Source organism: Mustela erminea, chromosome 1, assembly GCF_009829155.1.
Source record: "Mustela erminea isolate mMusErm1 chromosome 1, mMusErm1.Pri, whole genome shotgun sequence".
NCBI classification, from domain to species: Eukaryota; Metazoa; Chordata; class Mammalia; order Carnivora; family Mustelidae; genus Mustela; species Mustela erminea.
In genome coordinates this window covers 114685985-114710834 of record NC_045614.1, presented here as the reverse complement: position 1 = coordinate 114710834, position 24850 = coordinate 114685985, and the positions used below count along the sequence as shown (strand labels likewise).

Sequence of the window (24850 nt, the reverse complement as noted above, 5' to 3'; positions counted from 1 at the left end):
CAACATGATACATCACATTAATAAGAGAAAATATTAAAACCATATGATCACTTCAATAAATGTAGAAAAAGCATTTAACAACGTACAATATCCATTCATGATAAAAACTCTTAGCAAAGTGATTTTAGAAGGAACACATCTCAACATAATAAGGCCATATAGGAAAAATCCACAGCTAACATCATATGCATTAGGGAAAAACTGACAGCTTTTCCTCTAAGATCAGGAACAAGGCAAGGATGTCCACTCTCACTACTTTTATTCAACACAGTACTAGAAGTCCTAGCCACAGCAATCAGACAAGAAAAAGAAATAAAAGGTATTTAAATCCATAAGGAAAAAGTAAAACTTCCACTATTTGCAGATGCCATGATACAATATACAGAAAACCCAAAAGTCACCACCAAAAAACTACTAGAACTGATCAATGAATTCAATAAAGCTAAAGGATACAAAATCAATACACAAAATCTGTTGCATTTTTACACACTAATAATGAAGTAGAACAAGAAGAAATTAAGAAAATAATCCCATTTACAAATGTACCATAAATAATTAAGTGCCTAGGAACAGACTTAACCAAGAAGGTGAAAGCCTATACTCTGAAAACTGTAAAACACTGATGAAAGAAACTGAAGGTGACACAAACAAATGGGAAGATAGTCCATGCTCATGAATTGGAAGAACCAGTATTGTTAAAATGACCATACTACCCAAAACAATCCATGCATTTAATGCAGTCTCTATCAAAATACCAATAACATTTTTCACAGAGCTAGTACAAATAACCCTAAAATTTGTATGGAACTGCAAAACACCCTGAATAGTTAGAGATATCTTGAGAAAGAAGAACAGAGCTAGAGATATCACAATCCCAAATTTCAAGATAAACTACAAAGCTATAGTAATCAAATCAGTATGGTACTGCCACAAAAATAGACACATAGATCAACAGAACAGAATAGAGTCCAGAAATAAACCCACAATTATATAGTCAATTAATTTATGACAAAGGAGGCAAGAATATGGGAAAAAAAGTCTCTTCAAAAAATGGTGCTGGGAAAACTGGACAGCTACATGCACAAGAATGAAACTGGAACACTGTCTTATGCCATACACAAAAGTAAACTCAAAATGGATGAAAGACCTAAATGTGAGACCTGAACCCATGAAATTTCTAGAAGAAAACATAGGCAGTTTCTTTCACATTGGCCATAGAAACCTTTTTCTAGAAATGTGTCCTGAAGCAAGGGAAACAAAAGCAAAATTAAATTATTGGGACTACATCAAAATAAAAAAACTTTTGCACAGCAAAGGAAACTATCAACAAAACTAAAAGACAACCTACAGAGTAGGAGGAGATACCTGCAAATGATACAGCCAGTAAGTGGTTAATACCCCAAATATATAAAGAACTTACACACCTAAACACCAAAAAAAACCCTACAAATAATCCAATTTTAAAATAGGCAGAACACATGAACAGAAACTCCTCCAAAGAAGACATACAGATGGCAAACAGACATATGAAAAGATACTCAATATCACTCAACATCAGGGAAAGGCAAATCAAAACCACAATGAGATATCACCTCACACCTGTAACAATGGCTAACATCAAAAACACATGAAACAAGTGTTGGTGAGGATGTGGAGAAAAAGGAACCATTAGGCACTGCTGGTGGAAATGAAAACTGGTGCAGCCACTGTGGAAAACAGTATGGAGGTTCCTCAGTAGATTAAAAATAGAATTACCATGTAACCTAGTTAAGTCCACTACTATTTACCCAAAGTATATGAAAACACTAACTTGAAAAGATATATGCATGCCTATGTTTATTGCAGCATTATTTACATTACTTACACTTAAATTATTTACAAAAGCCAAATTATAGAAGCAACCCAAGCATCCATCAACAGACAAATGAATAAAGAGGAGGTGATATATATATTCAGCAGAATATTACTCAGCCTTAAAAAAGAAAGAAATCTTGCCATTTGCATCAACACAGATGGACTTAGAGGGTATAAAGTTAAATACCATGTGATTTCACTCATATGTGGAATTTAAGAAATAAAACAAATGAAGAAAAAAAAAAGACAACCCAAAAAACAGACCCTTAATATGAGAATAATCCCCAGAGGGGAGGTGGGTGGAGGGATAAAATATGTCAAGGAGATTAAGAGTACACTTATCCTGATGAGCCCTGATAAAGTATGGAATTGTTGAATTACTATATTGTACACCTGAAAATAATGAAATATAACACTGTATGTTAAATATCCTGGAATTAAAAATTTTAAATAGATGAATAAATGAATAAAAATAAAATAAAATGGACTAGCGGCCGTCACACTAGTACTCTCTTGATGATAATGGTAATTCCCTGTCCAAATCAATGAGAGAGCCAGATGTGCTAGTGCTGCACAGGAAAGCCAGCAAACAGCAGTGCATGAAAAGCTCTTGGATGAGAGAAGGAGGGAGAATCTATAGAGCAACAAATGGCAATATACCCACTCTACCTCCTTTTTTGGATTCTAATTCAAAGTTAAAAGAAAAAAAAGATATTTTGAGAAAGACAAAAAATGACTAAATTATTTGGTGATATTAAGGTATATTTCAGGATGTTTTGTGATGTGATGTGATATGATGTGATGGTGGTATTATGTTTTAAAGAGTCTTTTAGAAATGCATACTGAGGGCTTCCTGGGTGGCTCAATCAGTTAAGCATCCAACTCTTGATTTCAGCTCAGGTAATGATCTCAGGATGCCCAAACTGGGTTCCAAGATAGAGCATGCTTAAGATTCTCTCTCTCTTTCTCTCTCACACTCTGCCCCTCCCCAGTCTCTTTCTCTAAAAAAGAAAAAAAAATTTTTTTAATTAAGAAAAATGTGTTTTAATTGAAAAAGAAATGCATACTGAAACACAGATGAAGTGATAATGATATCTACTTCAAGATAATGGAGGAAGGGAATATGGGTAGAGATCTGGATGAAACACAACTCTTCATGCATTGACAATCTTTGCAGCTTAATGACAGAAACTTAGATTTTTAGATAGAAACTTAAATTTTTCTATAATTTATACCAAATTTTTAAAGATTTACTTTAAAAACCCAAAAGCTCTTGGGTTATTTCTTAATTTAAAAAAATGTAGAATTCTAGAAGGCTGAAACTTTAAGAATCAGCTCTACTGATTCAGAGAATAGCCAACAGTTTAAGGACATTTCCTCTTTATAGTAGTAAGAAACACGATCAATGACTTCATTGAGTTCTTTAACAATGAAGAAATCCCTTTGCACATCCCATGCATCCAGCTCTATCAGAAGCATCCAATTATAGGGCACCCACTGCCTCTAAGCCAACCAAATTCTCTGCCAGGTTGCTCACAGAATGTGGTGGCTTTTCTCTACATTCAAATATTCCTTCCTATATAGCTTCCGGGGTTTTTTTGTTTTTTTTGTTGTTGTTGTTAGTTTGTTTGTTTTTTTAAGATTTTATTTATTTATTTGAGAGAGAGAAAGTACAAGCAGGGGCAGAAGCAAAGGGGAAGGAGGCGGTAGGGGGAAAGAACCTCAAGCAGACTCTGCACTGAGTGCAGAGCCTAACACAGAGCTTGATCTCAACACCCCAAGATCATGGCTGAGCCAAAACCAAAAGTCAGATGCCCAATGGACTGAGCTACCCAGGCACCCCCTTCCTATATAGCTTCCGTATTTCAAATTCCATTCCTGCCACCACCCTTTTTTTAATGGGATAAGAAGCAGGGATGTTAACGACCAATAATAAAGTCTCCATAAGCCTGAAAATCCACTGTGAATGAGTAAATAGATGAACAAACTACATTGCTGGGCTTGTCTACTGTACATCATGATATAAGATAAAACGCAATTGTTTTGAAGTATTTGCATAAAATTCTCCTAGGTAGTCTAACGGACTGCACCTCCTTCACAAAAATACTCAGCCACAACTTTCCTTAAATAATATTCATTTCTAGAATATACATTAAATACTTGAAAATGAAAAAACAAGGATATTCTGTGCAGGAAGCAAAAATAGATAATGTCACTAGAAAAGAATGAAATCTTTTTGGGATTGCAGATATGAGTGAATCCCTCTTCCTAATAATCCTAAATATAGAGGGGGAGAAAACCTTAAGAGCTTCTTCCTCTGACTCCAGGACAGTCTCAGTCTTGAAGGAGATGAAGTCAGAGAGCAGGACAGGCAAAGTAATTAACTAGTGTCATGTATAACAATATATCTCATACTTGAGTGTCCTCACCAATCACCTGAGAATCTTAATATGCCAATTCTGACTCAAAAATTCTGGGGTAATGTCCCAGGTTCTGCTTTCTAACCAGCTTCTAGGTTATGTCCATTATATAGGCCAACCTTGGCCTTGTTTGGAGGTTGTGAATAGAGAGCAGCTGGTTGTTCTGCAACCTTGAGAGCACCTTCCTTGATAAATTATAATTGCCTGAGAGCCTAGATTATGAGTTTTAAAACTGGGAGAAAGCAGAGTGGAGCTTGAAGAAATTTAAGACCTCACAAAAGACTCAGAAGAATACGTAAAACAGGTCTTTCTAGAAGGGAATTGACTAAGACACTCACTCTGCCTCCAGGAAAATATCCTCTTTGTTATGATAAATAAAGCCCTGCCTGCTACCTAGCCAAGCATCCTAAAGGGAAATCTGTTCAGAGGACCCTCATCCCCACTGTGGTCTTACTCCCCTCCCATTCAAGTACAAGGACTTTGGTTAAAAACAGCCCTACCCAAATGCAAAGGAAACGCAAGCCAGACAATTATATTAATAATATAAACTTCCATTCATAAATATGGAAAGGCAACCAAAGGCCTTCTGAAATTAATAAAACCGAAGCATCAAAGAGAAGGATTGAGGCAAATAAACAGAACTACCAAGGTAGAAACAGAAATAATCAAAAAACCAGAAAAGAACTTTTTTATATTTTCTAATTAGTAATCTCAGATACTTGAAAGGATACTGTAACCATAATATAATGATACCCAGTTATGAAAAGAAAGTAATGAGGGATAAGAAATAAATGCCCAGTATGACCTGAATGTTTATGTGCCCCTCCCTCCAAATTCATATATTGATATCCTAGCCCCTGATGTGATGGTATTAGGAAATAGGAATTCTGGGAGGTCATTAGTCATGAAGGCAGAGCCTTAATGAATGGGATTAGGGCTCTTATAAAAGAGATCCCACAGAGATTTTTAGCCCTCTTTCTACCATGCAAGGATACAAGTTGGTAGTCTGCAACCCAGAAGAGGATCCTCACCAGAACCTGACCATGCTGGTACCCTGACCCCACACTGCTAGCCTCCAGAGTTATGAAAAACAAATTTCTATTGTTTATAAACCACTCAGTCCATAGTACTTTTTCATAGCATCCTAGACTAAGACAATGCTCTTATAAAAGAGTTTATAAAAAAGGACATGGCTAATGACAAAATTAGCAATTTGAAGTTGAAAGATTATAAAAAATGATAAGGACAGGAACTTCTGGATATTGAGCAAAATCTGAATCTTTACACATCTTCTAAAAGTTATACCAATCAACAAAAAGAATAAACAGAGCCACACAAATTTAATACATTGAGCATATCTAGAAGACAAAGAACACTACAAACTTCAAGTTACTTGTAAACAGATTTTTTAAAAAACAGACACCAATTTCCAGCAGAACTATTTCTTGAGCTTCTGCTACAAGTCTTTGCAGAGAGCTAGAGTATAATAGTTAATTTTATGTGTCAACTGGACTAGATTACAGGATGTCCAAATATCTGGTTAAACATTATTTCTAGGTGCACCCATGAGGGTGTTTCCAGAAAAGGTTAGCATTTGAATTGGTAAAGTAAGCCAACTGCCCTCCCTATTGTGAGTGCACATCATCCAATCCATTGAGGGCCTATATAAAACAAAAATGTGGAATAAGGGAGGATTCTCTCTCTCCCTGACTATTGAGCTGGGATACTGATCTCCTACACTCAGTGCTCTAGGCCTTCAGACTTGAACTGGAATCTACAATTGGCTTTCTGACTTTCAGGCCTCTGAATTACATAACTGGCTTTCCTGGGCTTTCATTATACAGAGGGGAGATTGTAGGACTTCTCAGTCTCCATAATCACATGAGTCAACAGAGATCCAGGAATAGTGTTTTACCAGCTGTCTGAGCATTCCTCAGTCCAGTCAAACAGACACATAAAATTAGCCATCATCTATATTTGTATCTATATCTATATCTATATATCCTATTAGTTCTTTCTCTGATTAATACATAGGGAGTATCAAGAGATGAGGGGATTGATGTGAAACAACTCCTGGGGGGAAAAAGCACACCCTAATTACAAAGGTACTAAAAAGAGTCCTGGTACATGAAGGTACAAACTAAAGAAGGACTCAAAGAGGCAGTCTTAGAAAGGCAAATCTGGGAGAGAAATGGAAATGAAAAAAAGAGGTATACCTGTTGGTAAAGGCAAAAACAATCAAGAGGTAAAATTTAGCATCCTACAAGACCAAAAAAAAAAAAAAAAAGAAAAGAAAAAAGGACACAAACCCCTTCCCTTAACCACCAGCCACAAATTTTTTTTAGGCCATTGATAAAAAGAAACTATATGTAGATACACTAACAAAAGCTGGTATTCTTGTACTAGAAATCCTGTAAACTACTCCAAACCACCAAACCTGTTGTGAGCAGTATTCATCTATAGAAAAGTACTGTAAATGGGGGAAAACATAAGAATAAAAACTTTTCAGGGGCGCCTGAGTGGCTCAGTGGATTAAGCCGCTGCCTTCGGCTCAGGTCATGATCTCAGGGTCCTAGGATCGAGTCCCGCATCGGGCTCTCTGCTCAGCGGGGAGCCTGCTTCCTCCTCTCTCTCTGCCTGCCTCTCTGCCTACTTGTGACCTCTCTCTGTCAAATAAATAAATAAAATCTTTAAAAAAAAAAAAAAGAAAAAACTTTTCAGCTTCAACATAATGAGAAGATAAGTCACAAATTATAAGAAAATACTTGCAAAAGAGCATATGTGATAATGAACTGTTATCCAAAATACACAAAGAACTCTCAAAACTCAACAATAAAAAAAAAACACCCCAATTAAAAACCAGGCAAAAACATGAAAATAGACACCTTACCAAAAAAGATATACAGATAGAAAATAAGCATATGAAAAGATATTTAACAACATATGTCATTAAGGAATTGCAAATTAGGGGCACCTGGGTGGTTCAGTCTGTTAAGTATCTGCCTTCAGCTCCGGTTATGATCCCAGAGTCCTGGGATAAAGCCTGGTGGGGAGTCTCTTTGTCCTTCTCCCTCTGTCCCCCCACCCCCACTTGTGTTCTCACACTCTCGCTCAAATAAATAAAAAGGTTTTTTTTTTAAGGAATTGCAGATTAAAACAACAATGAAATACCACTACACACTTATTAGAATGGCCAAAATCCAAAACACAGACAACACCAAATGCCGACAAAGATGTGGAGCAACAGGAACTCTCATTTAATGAGATATTCTCATTTAATTAGGTATTCAAAATGGCACAGCCACTTTAGAAAACAGTTTGGTAGTTTCTTATAAAACTAAACATACTTTTACCATATAATCCAGCAAGTGTGTTCTTTGGTATTTACCTAAATGAGTTGAAAACTTATGTCCATATAAAAACTCACACATGGGTATTTACAGTAGCTTTATTGATAACTGCCAAAACTGGAAGCAACTAAGATATCCTTTAGCAGGTGAATATTCATTCAAAGATCAATGAAGCCATGAAAAGACATGGAGAATCTTAAATGCATATTATTAAGTGAAAGTAGTCAATCTGAGAAGGCTACATACTGTATAATCCCAACTATATAACGTTCTGGAAATAAGAATTACAAAGATAGTAAAAATCAGTGGTTGCCAAGGGTTGGGGGTGGGAGCATGGGAAGGAAGAATAAGTGGAGTACAGAGGACTTTACAGCAGTGAGACTATTCTGTTGGATACTACAGAGGCAGATACATGTCATTAAACATTTGTCCAAACCCATAGTATGTACAATGCTATGAGTGAACACTAATAATAAACTAATGCATACTTTAAATATGAACTATGGACTTTGAGCAACAATGGCATGTCAGTGTAGGTTCATTAATTGTGAAAAATATACCATTTTGGTGTGGGATGTTAATAGGGAAGTTGACTGATGGTAGGGGAGGAAGTAAATAGGAAATCTCTGCAATTTCTGTTCATTTTTGCTGTGAACTTAAAACTGCTCTAAAAATAAAGTCTATTAAAAAATTTTTAGATGATTAAAATTCCTCCAAAAAATTAGTTACTAAACAAAAAACAAACAAACGTACAAAAACCTATAACATACCTCTTCAAACTGAATTACATGTCTACAAACAAACATTTGTGGGTATGGAGGGGCACCTTAAATAAGAAACTCAAAAACCAAGAACGGATTTTTTATTTAAACAAGACAAAATCAGAGAGGGAGACAAACCATAGGAGACTCTTAATCTCAGGAAACAAACTGAAGTTTGCTGAAAGGGAAGGAGGTGGGAGGGATGAGGTAGCTGGGAAATGGATATCGAGGAGAGTTATATGCTATGGTGAGTGCTGTGAATTCTGTAAGACTGATGAATCACAGATCTGTGCACCTGAAACAAATAATACATTATATGTTTATTAAATTTTAAAATGTCTAAAAAAAGAAAAAAACTGCATCGAATGGGAAAAAAATGGATTTTTTTTTACTATATAAAGAGAAGAGGAAATAAAATAAGAGCTGACTGAAGTCAGAAAAAGAAAAAGAAAAGATAAAACCATTTAAGAAATGGAGTCGAAATTATAAGAAATCTAAAGGATAACACATTTAAGCAAAAGTTTCATAAGGGGCAGTGTATAACATAAAACAAACAGGCAAAGAAAGTGGTTGAAATGGAAACCAGACAAAAAGGAATCAGCATACTTACAACTAGAGTCTCTAAAGACTAAAAATAAAACAAAGGAACAGAGATAATATCCACAAGCATAACCCAAAACTTTCCAAAAATAAAATATGACCTGAATCTACATAAACCTGAAAGGACCTAGCAAGGTCCAAGAAAACTGATCTGAAACAATCAACTCTGGGACTCAGCCCAGTAAGATGATTAGGCTCTAAGGATCAAGTAAAAATTCTCAGCATTTCCAGGAAAAAGATTAAACAATTTACCAGGCCAAGAGAAACAGACAGGCACCATACTTCTCAAAAACAATATACAAATCATGGGAAGAATGAAACAGTATTCTAGAACAATTTATGAACAAAAAATATGAACCAAGAATTTTATATCCTGACAAGTTGGCTTTCAAGTAATAAGGCAATAGAAAAACAGTTATACAAAAACTCAAGGGAATTCTATTCCTATGAGCCCCCTTTTTGAAGAATCTAGGAAAGAATGACTTCCATTAAATCAAAAGATAACTTGAGGAAACTTCAGCAAAAGGATTAATTCAATATATTTAATGGTGGGCCTAATGTTAGATGTAGTGGAAGAATAATATATAGAAATAAGGCAAGTAAGATGGTAAGAAGTAAGATGGTAAGAAAAAGGAGGGGGGAAGAGAAGAGAATAAAATACTGAATAAATACTGTTGTGCAGGCAGCAGACTGAAATCAAGGATATTACTGAAAACTGAAAAACAGATTTAAAAAGTTTATATTTAAAAACAGACACTAAGAGCATTAAAAAAGACATAAATACAAGGACAAAAATCACAAATCTTTCTAAATACCAAAAGAAGTTAAAAGCAAAAAAAGCAAAGAAAACCTATCACTAAAGAAATATAATAAATATAATACATTTAGTAGTTATAAAATAATGACAAAATTAAGACCAAATATATCAATCATATCAATATACATAAATGGGCTTAATTCACCTAATATAAGAAAAAGATTTTCAATTTGGCTCATGAAGTTAAGATCTAACTATAAACTGTATCTAAGAAAAAGATCTAGAACAAAGTCAGAAAGGCTAAAAATAAAGGGATTGGCAAAAGTATACTAGGCTGGGTTGCCTGGGTGTCTCAGTTGGTTAGGCATTCGATTCTTGGTTTCAACTCAGGTCATGATCTCAGGGTCATGGGGCTCCACACTCAGAGCAGTCTGCTTGAGATTCTCTCTTTCCCTCTGTCCCTCCTGCTTGTGTGTTCTCTCTCTCTCTCTCTAAAATAATAAATAAATCAATCTTTTCTTTAAAAAGTACACTAGGTAAATGGAAACAAAAGCAAAGGGTTTCAGTCTTGACATCAAAACAGAATTCAAGCCATAAAGCATTAAATAATCAGGAACACTTTTTAATGCTGGAAGTCACAGTTCACAATGGAGATAAAATAAGTATAAATAACTATACTGCTAATACCCTACTAGCCAGCTTTTTAAGGCAGAAACTACAGGAGATATGAGGAGACAAAAATACATTTTACATGGAAGATTTTAATACACCAGTTACAGCATGAAACTGAACAAATAGACAACATGTCAATAAGGTTATAGAAGACCTAACCAACATAATCAGTAAGGAAGAACTAATGAATATGTGTTGAACTTTACATCCTGATAATAGAGGATTCATCTTTTCTCAAGCACATGTGAAACATCCACAAAGAAAGGAAAAAAAAACCTGAAAATTTTAAAACCTTCTAATAAACAACTCTTCAGTAGGGGGAATTTTAAAACACAATTATATAATTTCTAAAATATAGTGATAACAAAAATACTACATATCAGCATCTATGGAATACATTTAAAGCAGTGATCAGAGAAAATCCATAACCTTAAACATTCTATATCAATAAAATGAAAGATGAAAATGTATTTACTTTTGAACTCAAAAATGAGGAAAAAAAGGAAAACCAAAAAAAAGCACAAGGGCAACATATTAAAGATATGGGATGCCTGGGTGGCTCAGTCGGTTAAGTAGCTGCCTTTGGTTCAAGTCATGATCCCAGTGTCCTGGGATGGAGTCCCACATCGGGTTCCCTGTACGGTGGGGAACCTGCTTCTCCCTCTGTCTCTGCCTGTCTCTCTGCCTGCCTGTGTGCTCTCTGACAAATAAATAAAAATGTAAAAAAAAATTTTAAAAAGATAAAGGCAGAAAGACTAGAGAAAAGGAATGTAGTAGACCTAATTAATAAATGAGAATCCCATTTTTTTAATTAACAAGATAAATAAACCACTTAGCTAACTTAATCAAGGGCGGAAAAAAGGACAAAGCACTGATATACAAAGTAAGAAATAACAAAAGGAAAATAACCACCAAAACACAGGAAACATTAAATTTCCAAGAAACTACTTTTGCACACCTCTATGAAAATAAACTCAGAAACAAAGGCATGAATAATTTCCTAGGAAAATCTAATGTAACAAAATTGATGTCATTATAAATGACAAATATAAATTACAAATATAATTTATAATTACAAATTAATATATAATTAATATATAATATATAATTATAAATATAATTTATAATTACAAATATACATTTATAATTTATATAAATAAATTTATAATTACAACTATAATTTGTAATTATAAATTACAAATATAAAGTTTAAATAGAACAATTTCCATGGAGGAAACAGAGAAATTTATCAAGGCTCAGATTCACCAAGGAATTTCAGAGGGGAGGGAGCTCAAATTATCAATGACTATAAAGTCCCAAGGCCACACATACACCAAAAAAAATAAAATTACCAGTTAACAGATACAAGAGTAGAGAGAGCTCATTCACAATAGCAACAAATGATAAAATACTTAGGAATAAACTTAAGAATAAATCTACAAAACTATGTCAGGAAAATTGTAAATACTCCTGAAAGACACAAAACTAAATTTTAACAAAATGGAAAGACTTTTCCTCTTTTTGATGAGATGATTTTAACACCATAAATATGTCACTTTGTCCTAAATAAATTTATAATTGAACAGATTCCCAATGAAAAGACCAACAAGTTGTTTTTTTTTTTTAATGGAGCTAGATGCATATAAAGAACATAAGAAAGAACAGTTAGAAAAACATGAAAAAGGCAAATAAAGCACGAGGGGCCAGGAGGGGAAAGGGAATTAATCCTACCAGATATTAAACATCCTCTATATGTAAAGTAGTGTATTATTCACTTATGAATAGACAGACCATTTAACTCTCAAATCACTGAGGCAAAGATGAACTCTAAAAATTTAGTGGTGGTATGATAACTGAATAGCCATTTGGAAAAAGATGAGCCCCTATCTATACCTCAGACCACGCACAAAAATAAATCCCAACTGCATCAGAACTACCTATAAACAATGAAATTATGCTGTATTACAAGAAAGCATGGGTGAATTCTCCCTATAACCTAGGTATAGGAAAGTTTTCTGACAATGATTCAAAATCCATATGCAATAAAGGAAACATCGATACACTTGATGACATAAAAATTCTACACAGCGGGGCGCCTGGGTGGCTCAGTGGGTTAAGCCGCTGCCTTTGGCTCAGGTCATGATCTCAGGGTCCTGGGATCAAGTCCCGCGTCGGGCTCTCTTCTCAGCAGGGAGCCTGCTTCCTCCTCTCTCTCTCTCTGCCTGCCTCTCTGCCTACTTGTGATCTCTCTCTGTCAAATAAATAAAATCTTTAAAAAAAAATTCTACACAGCAAAAAACATTCTAGGCTAAGTGCAAGGACAATAAAAAGGTGATAGAAAATATGTGCAGCATAGATCATGTGCAGGATAAAGAGCTAATACCCCTAACCCATAAAGAAGTCTTAAAAATGAAGAGGAAGATAAAGATTAAAAAAACCTTGATGGAAAAAAGATTAAAGGCATGAATAGACAATTCATACATATATTTAAAATAAGAAGGGGAGGTGCCTGGCTGGCTGAGGTGGTGAAGGCGGTGGCTCTTTATCTCCAGGTTGTGGGTTCCAGCCTCCTGTTGGGCATAGAGATTACTTAAAAAAAAAAAAAAAAAAGTGATAAAGAATGGAAAATATGAGAGAAAAGTTAAAGACACAGAAGAGGGTTTCAGAAGAAACCCTCTAATTTGAGTTGTTGAAGCAGCAGAAAACTGACTTGGAAGAAAAAAAAATTTTTTAATTAAAAATAAATTTAAGGGGCACATGGGTAGCTCAGTTGGTTAAGTGGCTGCCTTTGGCTCAGGTCACCATTCCAGGGTCCTGGGATAGAGCTACTCAGCTCAGATCCTTGCTCAGCAGAGAGCCTGCTTCTCTATCTCCCTCTGCCTGCCATTCTGCTAACGTGTGCTCTCTCTCTTTATCTCTCTGTCAAATAAATAAATAAAAACTTCAAAAAATAAAGGAAAATGGGGTGCCTGGGTGGCTCAGTGGGTTAAAAAGTAAAGGAAGGAAGGAAGGGAGGGAGGTAAGAAAACACAGAAAAGGGGCACCTGGGTGGCTCAGTCGTTAAGCACCTGCCTTCAGCTCAGGTCATGATCCCAGATTCTTGGGATCAAACCCTGAATTGGGCTCCCTGCTCTGCAGGAAGCCTGCTTGTGCTCCCTCTCTCACTGTCTCTCTCTCTCTCTCTCTCTCTCATTCTGTCAAAGAAAAAGAAAGAAAAGGAAACACAGGAAAGAATTTCTAATCCTAAAACAGACTCGAATCTCCCGTTCAAAGGCCCAGTAGAATGAAAGAAAAAGTTTAAAATCAAACCTGCAAGACAGAAAGAAAATGCCTCCTATGGAAATAAAGAAACAGCTTACCTATGAAGGAATGAGACTCAGACATCAGAAAGAACAGCCGTGTTATCAGTAACACTGGCTGCCAGAAATCAATGCATCAAGGGAAGCCAGGGTGGCTCAGTCCGTTGTATGACCAACTCCTGGTTTCTGCTCAGGTCATGATCTCAGGGCTCTGGGATGAAGTCCCATGTACCAGCTCCATGCTCACCGCCAAGTCTTCTTGAATTTCTCTGCCTCTCCTGCCCCTCCCCTACTCCTACTCCTTCTGTCTTAAATAAATAAATAAATAAACCTTTTTATAAATAAATAAATAAGCCTTTTTTTTTTTTAAGGTTTTGTTTATTTATTTATTTGAGAGAGAGGGCACACAACCAGACAGAGGGGCAGAGGAAGAGGGAGAAACAGGCTCCCCACTGAGCAGAGAGCCCGATGTGGGGCTTGATCCCAGGACCCTGAGATCATGACCTGAGCTGAAGGCAGAGGCTTAATCCACTGAGCCACCCAGGCGCCCCAATAAATAAACCTTTTTAAAAAGCAACTATTTGCTTTCTATTAAAAAAAAAAAAATCAAGGGGCACCTGGATGGCTCCATCAGTTAAGCATCTGTCTTTGTCTCAGGTCATAATCCCAGGGTCCTGGGTTGGAGCCCCACATCTGGCTCGCGGCTCAGCAGAGAGTCTGCTTCTCCCTCTGCCTCTCCCCCCCCTCGTGCTGTCTCTTTTTCTCTTTCTCAAAAAAATAGATTTTTAAAATCTTTTTTTAAAAATCAATGCATCAATGTTATTTTACATAAAAAATTCCACATTCAGGCAAACTGCCAATCAATAAGTGTGAAGACAAAATGCAGTCTTTTATGACATTTAAGATTTTTTTTTTTGACTGAGAGAGAAAACAAGCAGAGCAGAGGGAGAAGGAGAAGCAGACTCCCTCCCCGTCCCTGGACCCTGGCGGGGATAATGACCTGGGCAGAAGGCAGACACAGAATCAACTGAGGCACCCAGACACCCCTGACATTCAAGATCTTGTAAGATTCATTTACCATACACCTTTTCTGAAAAAGAAACAACTTAGGTGTTTTTCAGTGAAAATGAAATCACCATGTTGTACACCTGAAACTATTATAACATTGTGTGTCACCCATACTTCAGTTAAAAAGCAATCCCAGGGGGCGCCTGAGTGGCTCAGTGGGTTAAAGCCTCTGCCTTCGGCTCAGGTCATGATCTCAGGGTCCTGAGATCGAGCCCCGCGTTGGGCTCTCTGCTGAGCGGGGAACCTGCTTCCCCCTCTCTCTGCCTGCCTCTCTGCCTGCTTGTGATCTCTGCCTGTCAAATAAATAAATAAAATCTTAAAAAAAAAAAAAATCCCAGGTTAACATCTAGCAGCATGTTCAGACAGCAGCCACCCTGAGTTATGACGGTAAACCGGAGGCCCTCAAAGGAAAAAAAAAAATCTTCAAGAAAAAAAAAATATATATATGTATTACATAAGTTCTATGATAAAGAATCTACAAGATAGTAATAATGCAATAGAGATATATGGTACTCTATAAATAAGAAAAAAAAGAAAGCCGGGATGTCTAGGTGGATCTGCCTGCTTCTCCCTCTCTCACTTTTTCTGCTTATTTCCCTGTCTCACGTGTCTCTCTCTGTCAAATAAATAAAATCTTTAAAAAAAGAAAAAAAAGGAAAAGAAAAGCAATTAGAAATGCCAAGGGGAAAAATATATAAATAAAAGTCATTGCCTGAGTCTGAAATGAATTAAATTTTGGCATGATTTGGGGCAACTGATGGATTTTTACAAAAGAGAACCCCATTTACCTGCACATATACAAAACCCCTTTGAGTGGAGACAGGTTTAATGACGTCAGACTAGATTTCTCACTCTAGAGTCTAATTACATTACATAAGCTAATTCACTTTTGCTGATTTCTGTGATTGAGAATCAACCTATTGTCAAAAATATATATATATAGTAAAAATGTAAAATTTAAATTTTACCAACTGGAAGAAAGTGGCATATAGGTAGAAGAACTTAAAGGATGAGAGACTGAAGGAAGATGGAAACATATAGGAGAAAACCAGCCGATTATCACCTAGCATTGTTGGATCACCAGAAGAGAAGTTAACTGTGCTTTTTAAATTTATCACAGTAAACATTACCTGATCTAAAAATAAAAATGTAACCAACAAAAATTAGGGAGCAAGGACATAGAAGCATCACAGTATGCAAAACTAATTTTTCATAGCAAAGAATCATAGGATACTGTCTAAAGATGATAAATCAAAAAATAAAAACATAAATATGTAAGTTAGCACCATGAAGATCACCACCATAACGTTATCTGAAAATTTCATTATGTGCTGGAGCACTGAGGCAGGAGCCAGGAAATCTAAGTGCTAAGCTTTACTTTTCACCAGATATGTATACTTATACACGTTTTTGTTTTCCTTCTACCTGGTCTTAATATTCATCTTTGTAAGTGTGGGGGCACCTAAGTGTCTCAGTGGGTTAAAGCCTCTGCCTTCGGCTCAGGTCATGATCCCAGGGTCCTGAGATGGAGCCCCACATCAGGCTCTCTGCCTGCATCTCTGCCTACTTATGATTTCTATCTGTCAAATAAATAAATAAATTTTTTAAAAAATCTTTGTAAGTGCAATCCTAAGACCAGCAGCAGCAGCAGCATCTCCTGGGAACTTATTAGAAATGAAAACTCTTTGGCTTCACCCAAACCTACTGAATCAGAAACTCTGGAGTGGGGCCAGCAATCCATGCTTTAACAAGTCCCCCAAAAGATTCTGAGGCATGCTAATGTCTGAGAACAATCAACCGGGACCAACAAATTGCAGTCCGTGTGCCGAATCCACTCCACGCCCTCCATTTTGTAAATAAAGTTTTATTGTAACACAGCCACATTCATCGGTTTATGTATTATCTATATTTTCGAGCAACGACAGAGTTCAATTGTTGAGGTAGAGATCATATGGCCTACAAAGCCTAAAATATTTACTCTCTGACCTTTCCAGGAAAAGTTTGATAACTGTCAACCTAGAATATTCTGACTGATAGAATACTGATTGCACATCATTACTAAACTGCATTCAATGCTTATTACCCCAGTGAAGTTGTAAAGATTATTCAGTCACAAAGGTATTTGTGCTAATAATGTCTAGAGTCCTTTAATAAGGTATTATGGACTGACTGAATCCTCCTACCCATTCTCAGGACTCCTTAAAACAGTAAGTAATAGGGGGCGTCTGGGTGGCTCAGTCATTAAGCATCTTCCTTGGGCTCAGTTCATGATCCCAGAGCCCTGAGATCAAGCCCTGAGATCGAGCCCTGTGTTCGAGCACTGCATCGGGGTTCCTGCTCAGCAGGAAGCCTGCTTCTCCCTCTCCCACTCCCCCTGCTTGTGTTTCCTCTCTCACTGTGTCTCTCTCTGTCAAATAAATAAATAAAATCTTAAAAAAAAAAGTAAGTAATATACAGTAAACAACCATGTAGTAATTAGTTAATCAATAAATGGTGTAATAAAATAAACAGCAAAAGTCAACATCCTCTGTGGCTCACAGAGTCTTAGGAAACGTTATTGACCACATAATGACTGGTAGCATGATGAGTTGATTTTTAAAAAACAACTTTCACATTTTAAAGTCAATATAGCACCCAATATCTTCTCCAATTCCACCTCAATTCTTCATATCACCCAATCATCAAAACAACCCACATCATATAAGAAATAGGAGATGAGGCTGTTTGTTTCAGGTTTGGCAATTATCTTCTTTATAATTAACAATACTGCTGAATAAAACCAAATTCCAGATATTTACAACCATTAGCAGCCATAAATTCGGCAAGGGGCTGTGCTTTGAATGTCTAAATAAACCTAAATTGAGGGCTGCCTGGGTGGCTCAGTGGGTTAAAGCTCTGCCTTCGGCTCAGGTCGTGATCCCAGGGTTCTGAGATCGAGCCCCGCATCAGGCTCTCTGCTCAGAGGGAGCCTGCTTCCTCCTCTCTCTCTCTCTGCCTCTCTGCCTACTTGTAATCTCTGCCTGTCAAATAAATAAATAAAATCTTTAAAAATAAATAAACCCAAATTGAACATAATCAGAAAAGGCAAAGTGCGCTCCCATCTGAACTGGACAAGTGACACAAAACAGGATAGTAAAGATAATCTAAAGCAAATGAACAGAGAAAAGCCATTACGCACACACTAGGTCATCCTACTGGTGAGAAGTGCTGTCAGACTCCTAGCTCTTACATAGAGAAGGACCAGAATCTAGCCTATTAAATTGCTTTTTCTGCCCTCCAGAAGAGTTCATTCAAATTCCCTTAGCATGAATGACTTTCTTAGCAGGGTCACCGTATATTCATAACAAATCCATGGGGCACTCTCTAATTTCGAGCCTTAGCTGGGTGTTTAAGGTCTGGCCTCTCAAGGCATCCCTCTTGAGAGCTGAAGCAAATCCACCCACCTTGGGCAAAGCAGCAGGCCCATGAAACTCCCCATCCCAGACCTCTATCCTTAGAAGTCAAGCGAATGATTCCATCTGCCTGAATCTGGGGAGCAATTCCACGGCCAGTCCAGGAAGTAATGGACCTCACTCTTGCCACTCAATCAAAGCAGCACTTTTCCAATTAATGCCATTCAAAGCCACTTAAAAACAGGGCTTTCCTATAGCCTTCATAACAGTAAGAAACCCAGACTGAATTTACATCTGTGGCAGGACTGGTTTCTAAAACTGACAAATTGTTATAATATCATTCAGTTTTTTAATACAAAGAAGCAACTCTCTTTATAATTTGCAAAGCAAATAGTCACAGTGTCCTTCTCCCCTCCTTTCCAAAAGTAGAAATGCCAGATAACATTTTACCATACAGCATATCATAAATGAGAGTATGACTCTTCTCAAAGACTTTATGGGAGGAAAATGGACATAGGAGAATTCATCAAATGTAAACAGGCCTCTCAACAGATTCATTACAGAAAAGACCCTTTAAAAACAGTAAGTAATCAGGGGTGCCTAGGTGGCTCAGTGGGTTAAGCCTCTGCCTTCCACTCAGGTCATGATCTCAGGGTCCTGGGATGGAGCCCCGCATCGGGTTCTCTGCTCAGAGGGAGCCTGCTTCCCCTCTCTCTCTGTGTCTCAGCCTACTTGTGATCTCTCTCATTCTGTCAAATAAATAAATAAATAAAATCTTAAAAAAAAAAAAACAGTAAATATCATAAAATTAACACTGTTATGAAATACAACTCTTGTACCATCTAATAAAAGTACTTTCTCCAATCTCTTTCAAATAATGAACTCAAAACTGTAAGTAAAACAAAGGAACTGAAAAGAATAATTCAGTAATAAAATACATGCTTAAGGTATACAAATAATTGATTTTGAGAAAAACAACTATGATCTAAAAATAGCTAAGCATCTCAGTTGTTCAGAATGCTTTACCAACGCCTTTTTTATTAATTTTTAAATTTTTTTATAAACATATAATGTATTATTAGCCCCAGGGGTACAGGTCTGTGAATTGCCAGGTTTACACACTTCACAGCACTCACCATAGCACATACCTTCCCCAATGTCCATAACCCCACCACCCTCTCCCTACACCCACCCCCTGGCAACCCTCAGTTTGTTTTGTGAGATTAAGAGTCTCTTATACCAATACCTTTTCAAAAGTGTTGTCTACAATCGGTAGCCACAGGAGACATGTTTTAAGCGACAGTATCTTATGTAATATTTCTGAGAAACTGACTCCTAGGATTATCCTGTACTTACTATAAGACAGATTTTGAAAACCCTTAGTAGTGTAGACACATAGCAGGTGGTACCGGAGAGGCTAAAGCGGGCCCTCACTTGTTACTGGAAACATAACGGCAAGGCGGCAGTGATACAACCATATATATTTTAATACCATGAGATCCATGTGGGAAGATTTCTAACTCAAGATTTACGTGCTACATTTAATTCACAAAGAAATCGCAGAGTCAGGGAAGCTCAGGAAATAGAATTTTTGGCTTATGTTGCATTTAAGGAGAAGAACTACAGAACTGTGAAAACAAAAGTAAAAGATTTGGGTACAGTCTTCCCTCCGTCTCTCAGCTTCCCCATATGCCCCACCACTGCATCTTATCCAAAAGTTGAGCCTGATTCCACATTTCCTTCCTCACACCTCACAGTCCTCTTCTCTCTCCCTGTCAGTCTCACCCTTGGAGGCACAGTGGGATCGCCTGTGGAACTTTCAGCCCTACAGAAGCCTGAGTTCCACCCAAAAATTTTTCTGATTTAATTAGTCTTATTTCTGGTCTGGACATCAGGATTTTTTTTTTTTTTAAACTCGCAAAGTGATCCTGGAGTGCCTGGGTGGCTGAGTCGGTTAGGTGGCTGACTGCTGGTTTCAGCTCAGCTCATGATCTTGGGGTCTCAGGATTGAGCCCCATGTTGGTCTTCATGGTCAGTGCAGAGTCTGCTTGAGATTCTCTCTCCTTCTCTCTACCCCTCATTTGCACATGTGCGTGCATGCATGTTGTCTCTCTCAAATAAATAAGAGGCTCCTGGGTGGCTCAGTCAGTTAAGCATCTGACTTCAGTTTAGATCATGATCTCAGGGTCCTGGGATTGAGCATGAGATAGAGCTTACATCAGACTTCCTACTTAGCAGGCCTTCCTCCCAACCCCATGTGCTTTCTCTCTTTCTCAAATAAATAAAATCTTTGTAACATTTTTTTAAAATTTTTAAATAAATAAAATCTTGGCCAAAAAAAAAAATAATAACCCTCCCCATAACTCCCCTAATGTGCAGCTAGGATGGAAACCACTGTCCTAGCATACTTTTGGTAAGAAGAGCCAGGCAAAGTAGCAAAATAAAACAAGATGAGACAATCAAAACCAAAATGAGGGCTCAATTCCACATGCCCAGATAATCAGTGAGACCTATGAACACGATTCCTAAAGCCAAGCACCATTATCAGTTTCTCGCTCTCCCCCTCCCTGACCCTGAACAGCCCCTTTCTGTCCATCCCTTTCTACCCAGTCCTCCTGCTATCAAGCTAGCTCACTCCCCTTCACTTTGCACCCGTCCCAGTGTAGAAGCCCCTCATCAGCCTCCCTGCCTCCTTTCCTGGCTCTGTCTGACCTACGCTGCACACTACCACCAAACCGATCTGGTTGTCATTCTCCTCCTCGAAACCTCCAACAGCCTCTTCCTGCTGTGTCTAAACTCCTTAATTTGGTAGAGAAGAGGCCACCACCAAGGCCTTGCCCAGTCTGTTTCCAGATGTCTTTCCAGCTCTCATTTGTCACTAGTAGCTGAAAAGGAGCCTCACTTTGTTCTGATCAACCTGCACGGTCTATAATTCCCCAAACATACTCTATTTAAAACTTCAAAATTCAGGGGCCTTTGGAAATAGAAGCCAAATGTTTTGTCCCAGATCACACAGCTAGTGAGCAGTAGAATGTGGATTTCATTCCAGATTGGGGCTGTGTCCAAAGCTGCTAAACACCACCCTATTCTCTCTCTGTGGAATGTCGCCTTCCATATCCACCTGTGGAAATCTTACCTATCTTTCAAGCCTTTTCGTTCCTAAAGCTTTCCTTGTCTTTCCTGTCTGAAGTGACTTTTCTCTCTTCTGATCTTCTTTAGCACTCTATTTGCTTATTTCACAAAATATCATTACAACAGAGTCCTGTGATGAGCTTCCTGAGGTTCAAGATACTATGTTATGGCCTCATTGGTCCTTTATAACTCCTAGCAGCACCATCCACACTGTCAGCAGGCAGCAAAGATCTGGTGAAGAATGAACTGTCATAGGAAGCTTTCTGTACTCGCCCAACCCAGCCACAGTGAGGCACAGAGGTATCCTTACCCTTACCCTGGGTATCCTGCCACCCTCCTCTTCACGTGCATCAATTCTGCCTTATTCTGTGTCATGAGCCCTCTGCCAACTGCCTATAAAACATTTTGCAACCTGGGAAGGGCTCTGTTGCCTGGTAACCACTGTAAGATTTAGAAAGACGCATATGGTGGTAAGTAGGAATTGTAGAAGAAACAAGGGTTCTTTCATTCTTTGGAACCTGAAATGGAAGCTAGACAGTAAAGTATAGGTTAAATTCCTGTTTGGGGCTTTCTTACCCATTGTCTCTGTTTTATGTTGAAAGAAATAGGGGTGGGGCACCGAGTTGGGTATGAGCAAATGTCAGGAAGAGGAAAGGGGAATAACTGGTCAGACGGCTATTGCTTCTCAAGAAACAAACAGCATTCTAGGAAAGGGGGAAACTCCTATTTACAAGAAATGACATAAGGAACATAGAGTAGAAAAAAAGACACCAGACCAAAACATTAGTCCCTGATTTTGTCTTCTCTTCTCTTCTACATATGGAAGATACAAGTCCTACCACTCAGTGCTTCTCTCTGCACTAGTTCAGATGGCACTCCCTGTACGCTCCTCAGTGTGACTCAGAAAATGCTGCAAGTACAAGATGAAAACCACCCATTTTGTTTAGCATATGACTGCATCTAGGGATCAGTAAAATTAGATGGTGAGTTTAAAAAGAAACATAGTGAGAATGGGGGGACCGTGTCTACCTATTGCCCACCTCCCTGCTTACCCCCTTCCTTTCCTGCTCACCATGGAAGGAGAAGTTGCTAAACTGATGGGTCATTGTTTTAGAATGCAACTGAGCCAAAGAGGGAGATGAAGTTCAACTCCTATAAACCAGGGAGGTAAAGGCAGGAGGACTGGATTTCCCCCCTTTTCTGTCAGCAGCCTCCTTCTAACTCTATAACAAATACTCATTGATTGAAATGAATTATATCGGAATTAAAAATTCCACCAACAATACTTCTTGAGAACCTATTATGCGCTGGGTACTGTGCTAGGATTACAGATAAAACAGAAACAAAACAAAATAATCACTGGTCCCTCCTCAACTTGTTCAGACTAACGGGAAATGCAATAATAATTTCCATATACTGTGGTATTATATAAGAGGTAAGCTCAGGAATCTATGGAAATTAAGCATCTGTGAGAGCAGAACTGAAGTGAGGGAAGGAGCCCTTGAGGAAATGAGATAGACTGAGGACTGATGAATGTCTAGAATTTAGCCAGATCAAGAAGGGCAGGAAAGGCGCTCAGTAGAGAGAACCACTGGAGCACAGCCCAGAGACACAAAGCATCCGTCCTTCAAACCAATAAAATGCCAAATCATCACATGTCTGTGTAGTACATACCATATTCAGGGATCAAAGGAAGAAAGGAAGTGAATTTAAGCACTAAACTTTTAAGAAGTACCTTAAAAAAAAAAAATCCATGGCCTTCTCTGAAGAAATAAGAATGGTAACAAGCAAACACAAAAACCAAAAAAATCTTTTAGAAGTGGGTTTGGTTAAAGCAAACAACTCAACTGCCTGATCTCCATAGGTGGGATGAAACACCAGGTGGCCTTTCAATCACAAAGCTGGGTTGACCTTGCAATCATATGAGGCAGACAGAAGGCAAGCTAAAGAGCAGGCACATGGCCCAACCTCACAGCAGTTGGGTAAGAGAGACTGTCATAAGCACTATAATCCCATGGAGGGCCTTTCCTGGCTGGAAAGTGGACACAGCATTAAGATTTGGGTCTGGACCCCACTCCTGGCTCGAGCTCTGTCTGTGAAACGGTTGTCTCCAATACAAACTCTGTTCCACACTCCAACCCTTGGAGGCCTGGGTATTTACTCACTTCACTGGACAAAGGTATGAGGCCCAGGTTAGAGAGAGTGGAAACAGCAGACACCAAAAACATCTTTGTCAAGATCTCGGCTATAAGGACAGCTTTTACTCCCAGCCTTTGTTTCCTTGCTCTCTGCCTTAAGTTTCTTCATCTGAATAGAACAGGTATAAAATCTGCCCTTAACTTCCTTATTTAGGGGAGATAAACGAAGTTAACTCCTAAAATGGCTTGACTCCTTGAACAATGGCTATGTGTCCCAGAAGACAGGCCCCAGGAGGACAGAATCACCTCAATCCAGAGCACTGAACCTGAAGGCACAAAATCAGCATTAGCTACTCAGTCAAAGTTTCATTCATTCAAATGTTTAGTAAGTACCTCCTATGTGCACACCAGAGTCAGAATGGACACTCATTTATCACTGTTTTCTAGACTCTTCCGCCATCCCTTGTCTGTGATAAATAAACAAGAGAAATTGGCCAAGCTACATACTAGCGTGGGCCATGCTCAGGGAAGATTCCATCTCAACCCAGCCCTGACACATGGGAAATTAAGAATGAAGCCAGTGACTGGGAAGGTAGCAAACCGCTGTGTTCAGCTCACCTGGGGATGCTAGTCAGGTAAGTCATGACATTTAGGAAGTCTTCCTCTGGGAGGTGTTTGAACCCCACAAACTCTGGAAAAGTGATGATGGGGGCACCATCTTTCCCTCGGCCTCCTGCAACAAAAATGGGTGGTCAAGATGTTAACAAAATGTCTTCATGTCGTATCCTGCAGGTAAGGGACTTTGACTAACATCAAGCTGGGAGCTAGATACTGGTCTCCCCCTTTTCTCTCTGTATTATTTCAGACTAGAATGTGAGAAGGTTGACATGGAACTATCTTGAAAAAGTCTCTTCTCCTTCATGCTTGTTCAAGTGTTGTGAGAATTCAACCCTTAAATCCTTTGAAGATACTGTATAAAAGGTAGTATTAATTTAATTACTTTAGCATAGGAGGAACAGTAAGTAATTCCAACGTGAATATATAATATTGTTCTTTATTTCTGTAATCAGTAAATATCAAAGCTAAAAGAGTATGGTGGTTAAGAGAATTCATTCTAAAATCAGGCAGCCCAGGAGTGCCTGGGTGGCTCAGTTGGTTAAGCGTCTGTCTTCAGCTCAGGTCACGATCCCAGGCTCCTGGGATCAAGCCCTACATCAGTCTCCCTGATCAGCAGGGAATCTGCTTCCCCTCCCTCTCTACTGCTCCCCCAGCTTGTGCTCTCTCTAATAAATAAATTTTTAAAAATAAAAATAAAAAAATAAAATCAGTCAGTCTGGTTCAAATCCTGGTTTGCTACTTGATTTCTATATGATTTTATGCAAGATACTCAATCTAAACAGGAGTTTC

The 24850-nt window shown here is 38.1% G+C and overlaps 1 protein-coding gene across 3 annotated transcripts in view; it reads right to left on the bottom strand.

Moving 5' to 3' along the window:
* The window catches only part of MCF2L2 (MCF.2 cell line derived transforming sequence-like 2), a 251185-nt gene that overhangs the window by 180601 nt on the left and 45734 nt on the right, over positions 1 to 24850 (bottom strand). For all 3 annotated transcript variants that reach the window (XM_032339584.1, XM_032339564.1, XM_032339575.1), the window contains exon 3: positions 24062 to 24176. In XM_032339584.1, coding sequence (XP_032195475.1) covers positions 24062 to 24176 — 115 coding nt within the window. The remainder of the gene's footprint in view (positions 1 to 24061; positions 24177 to 24850) is intronic.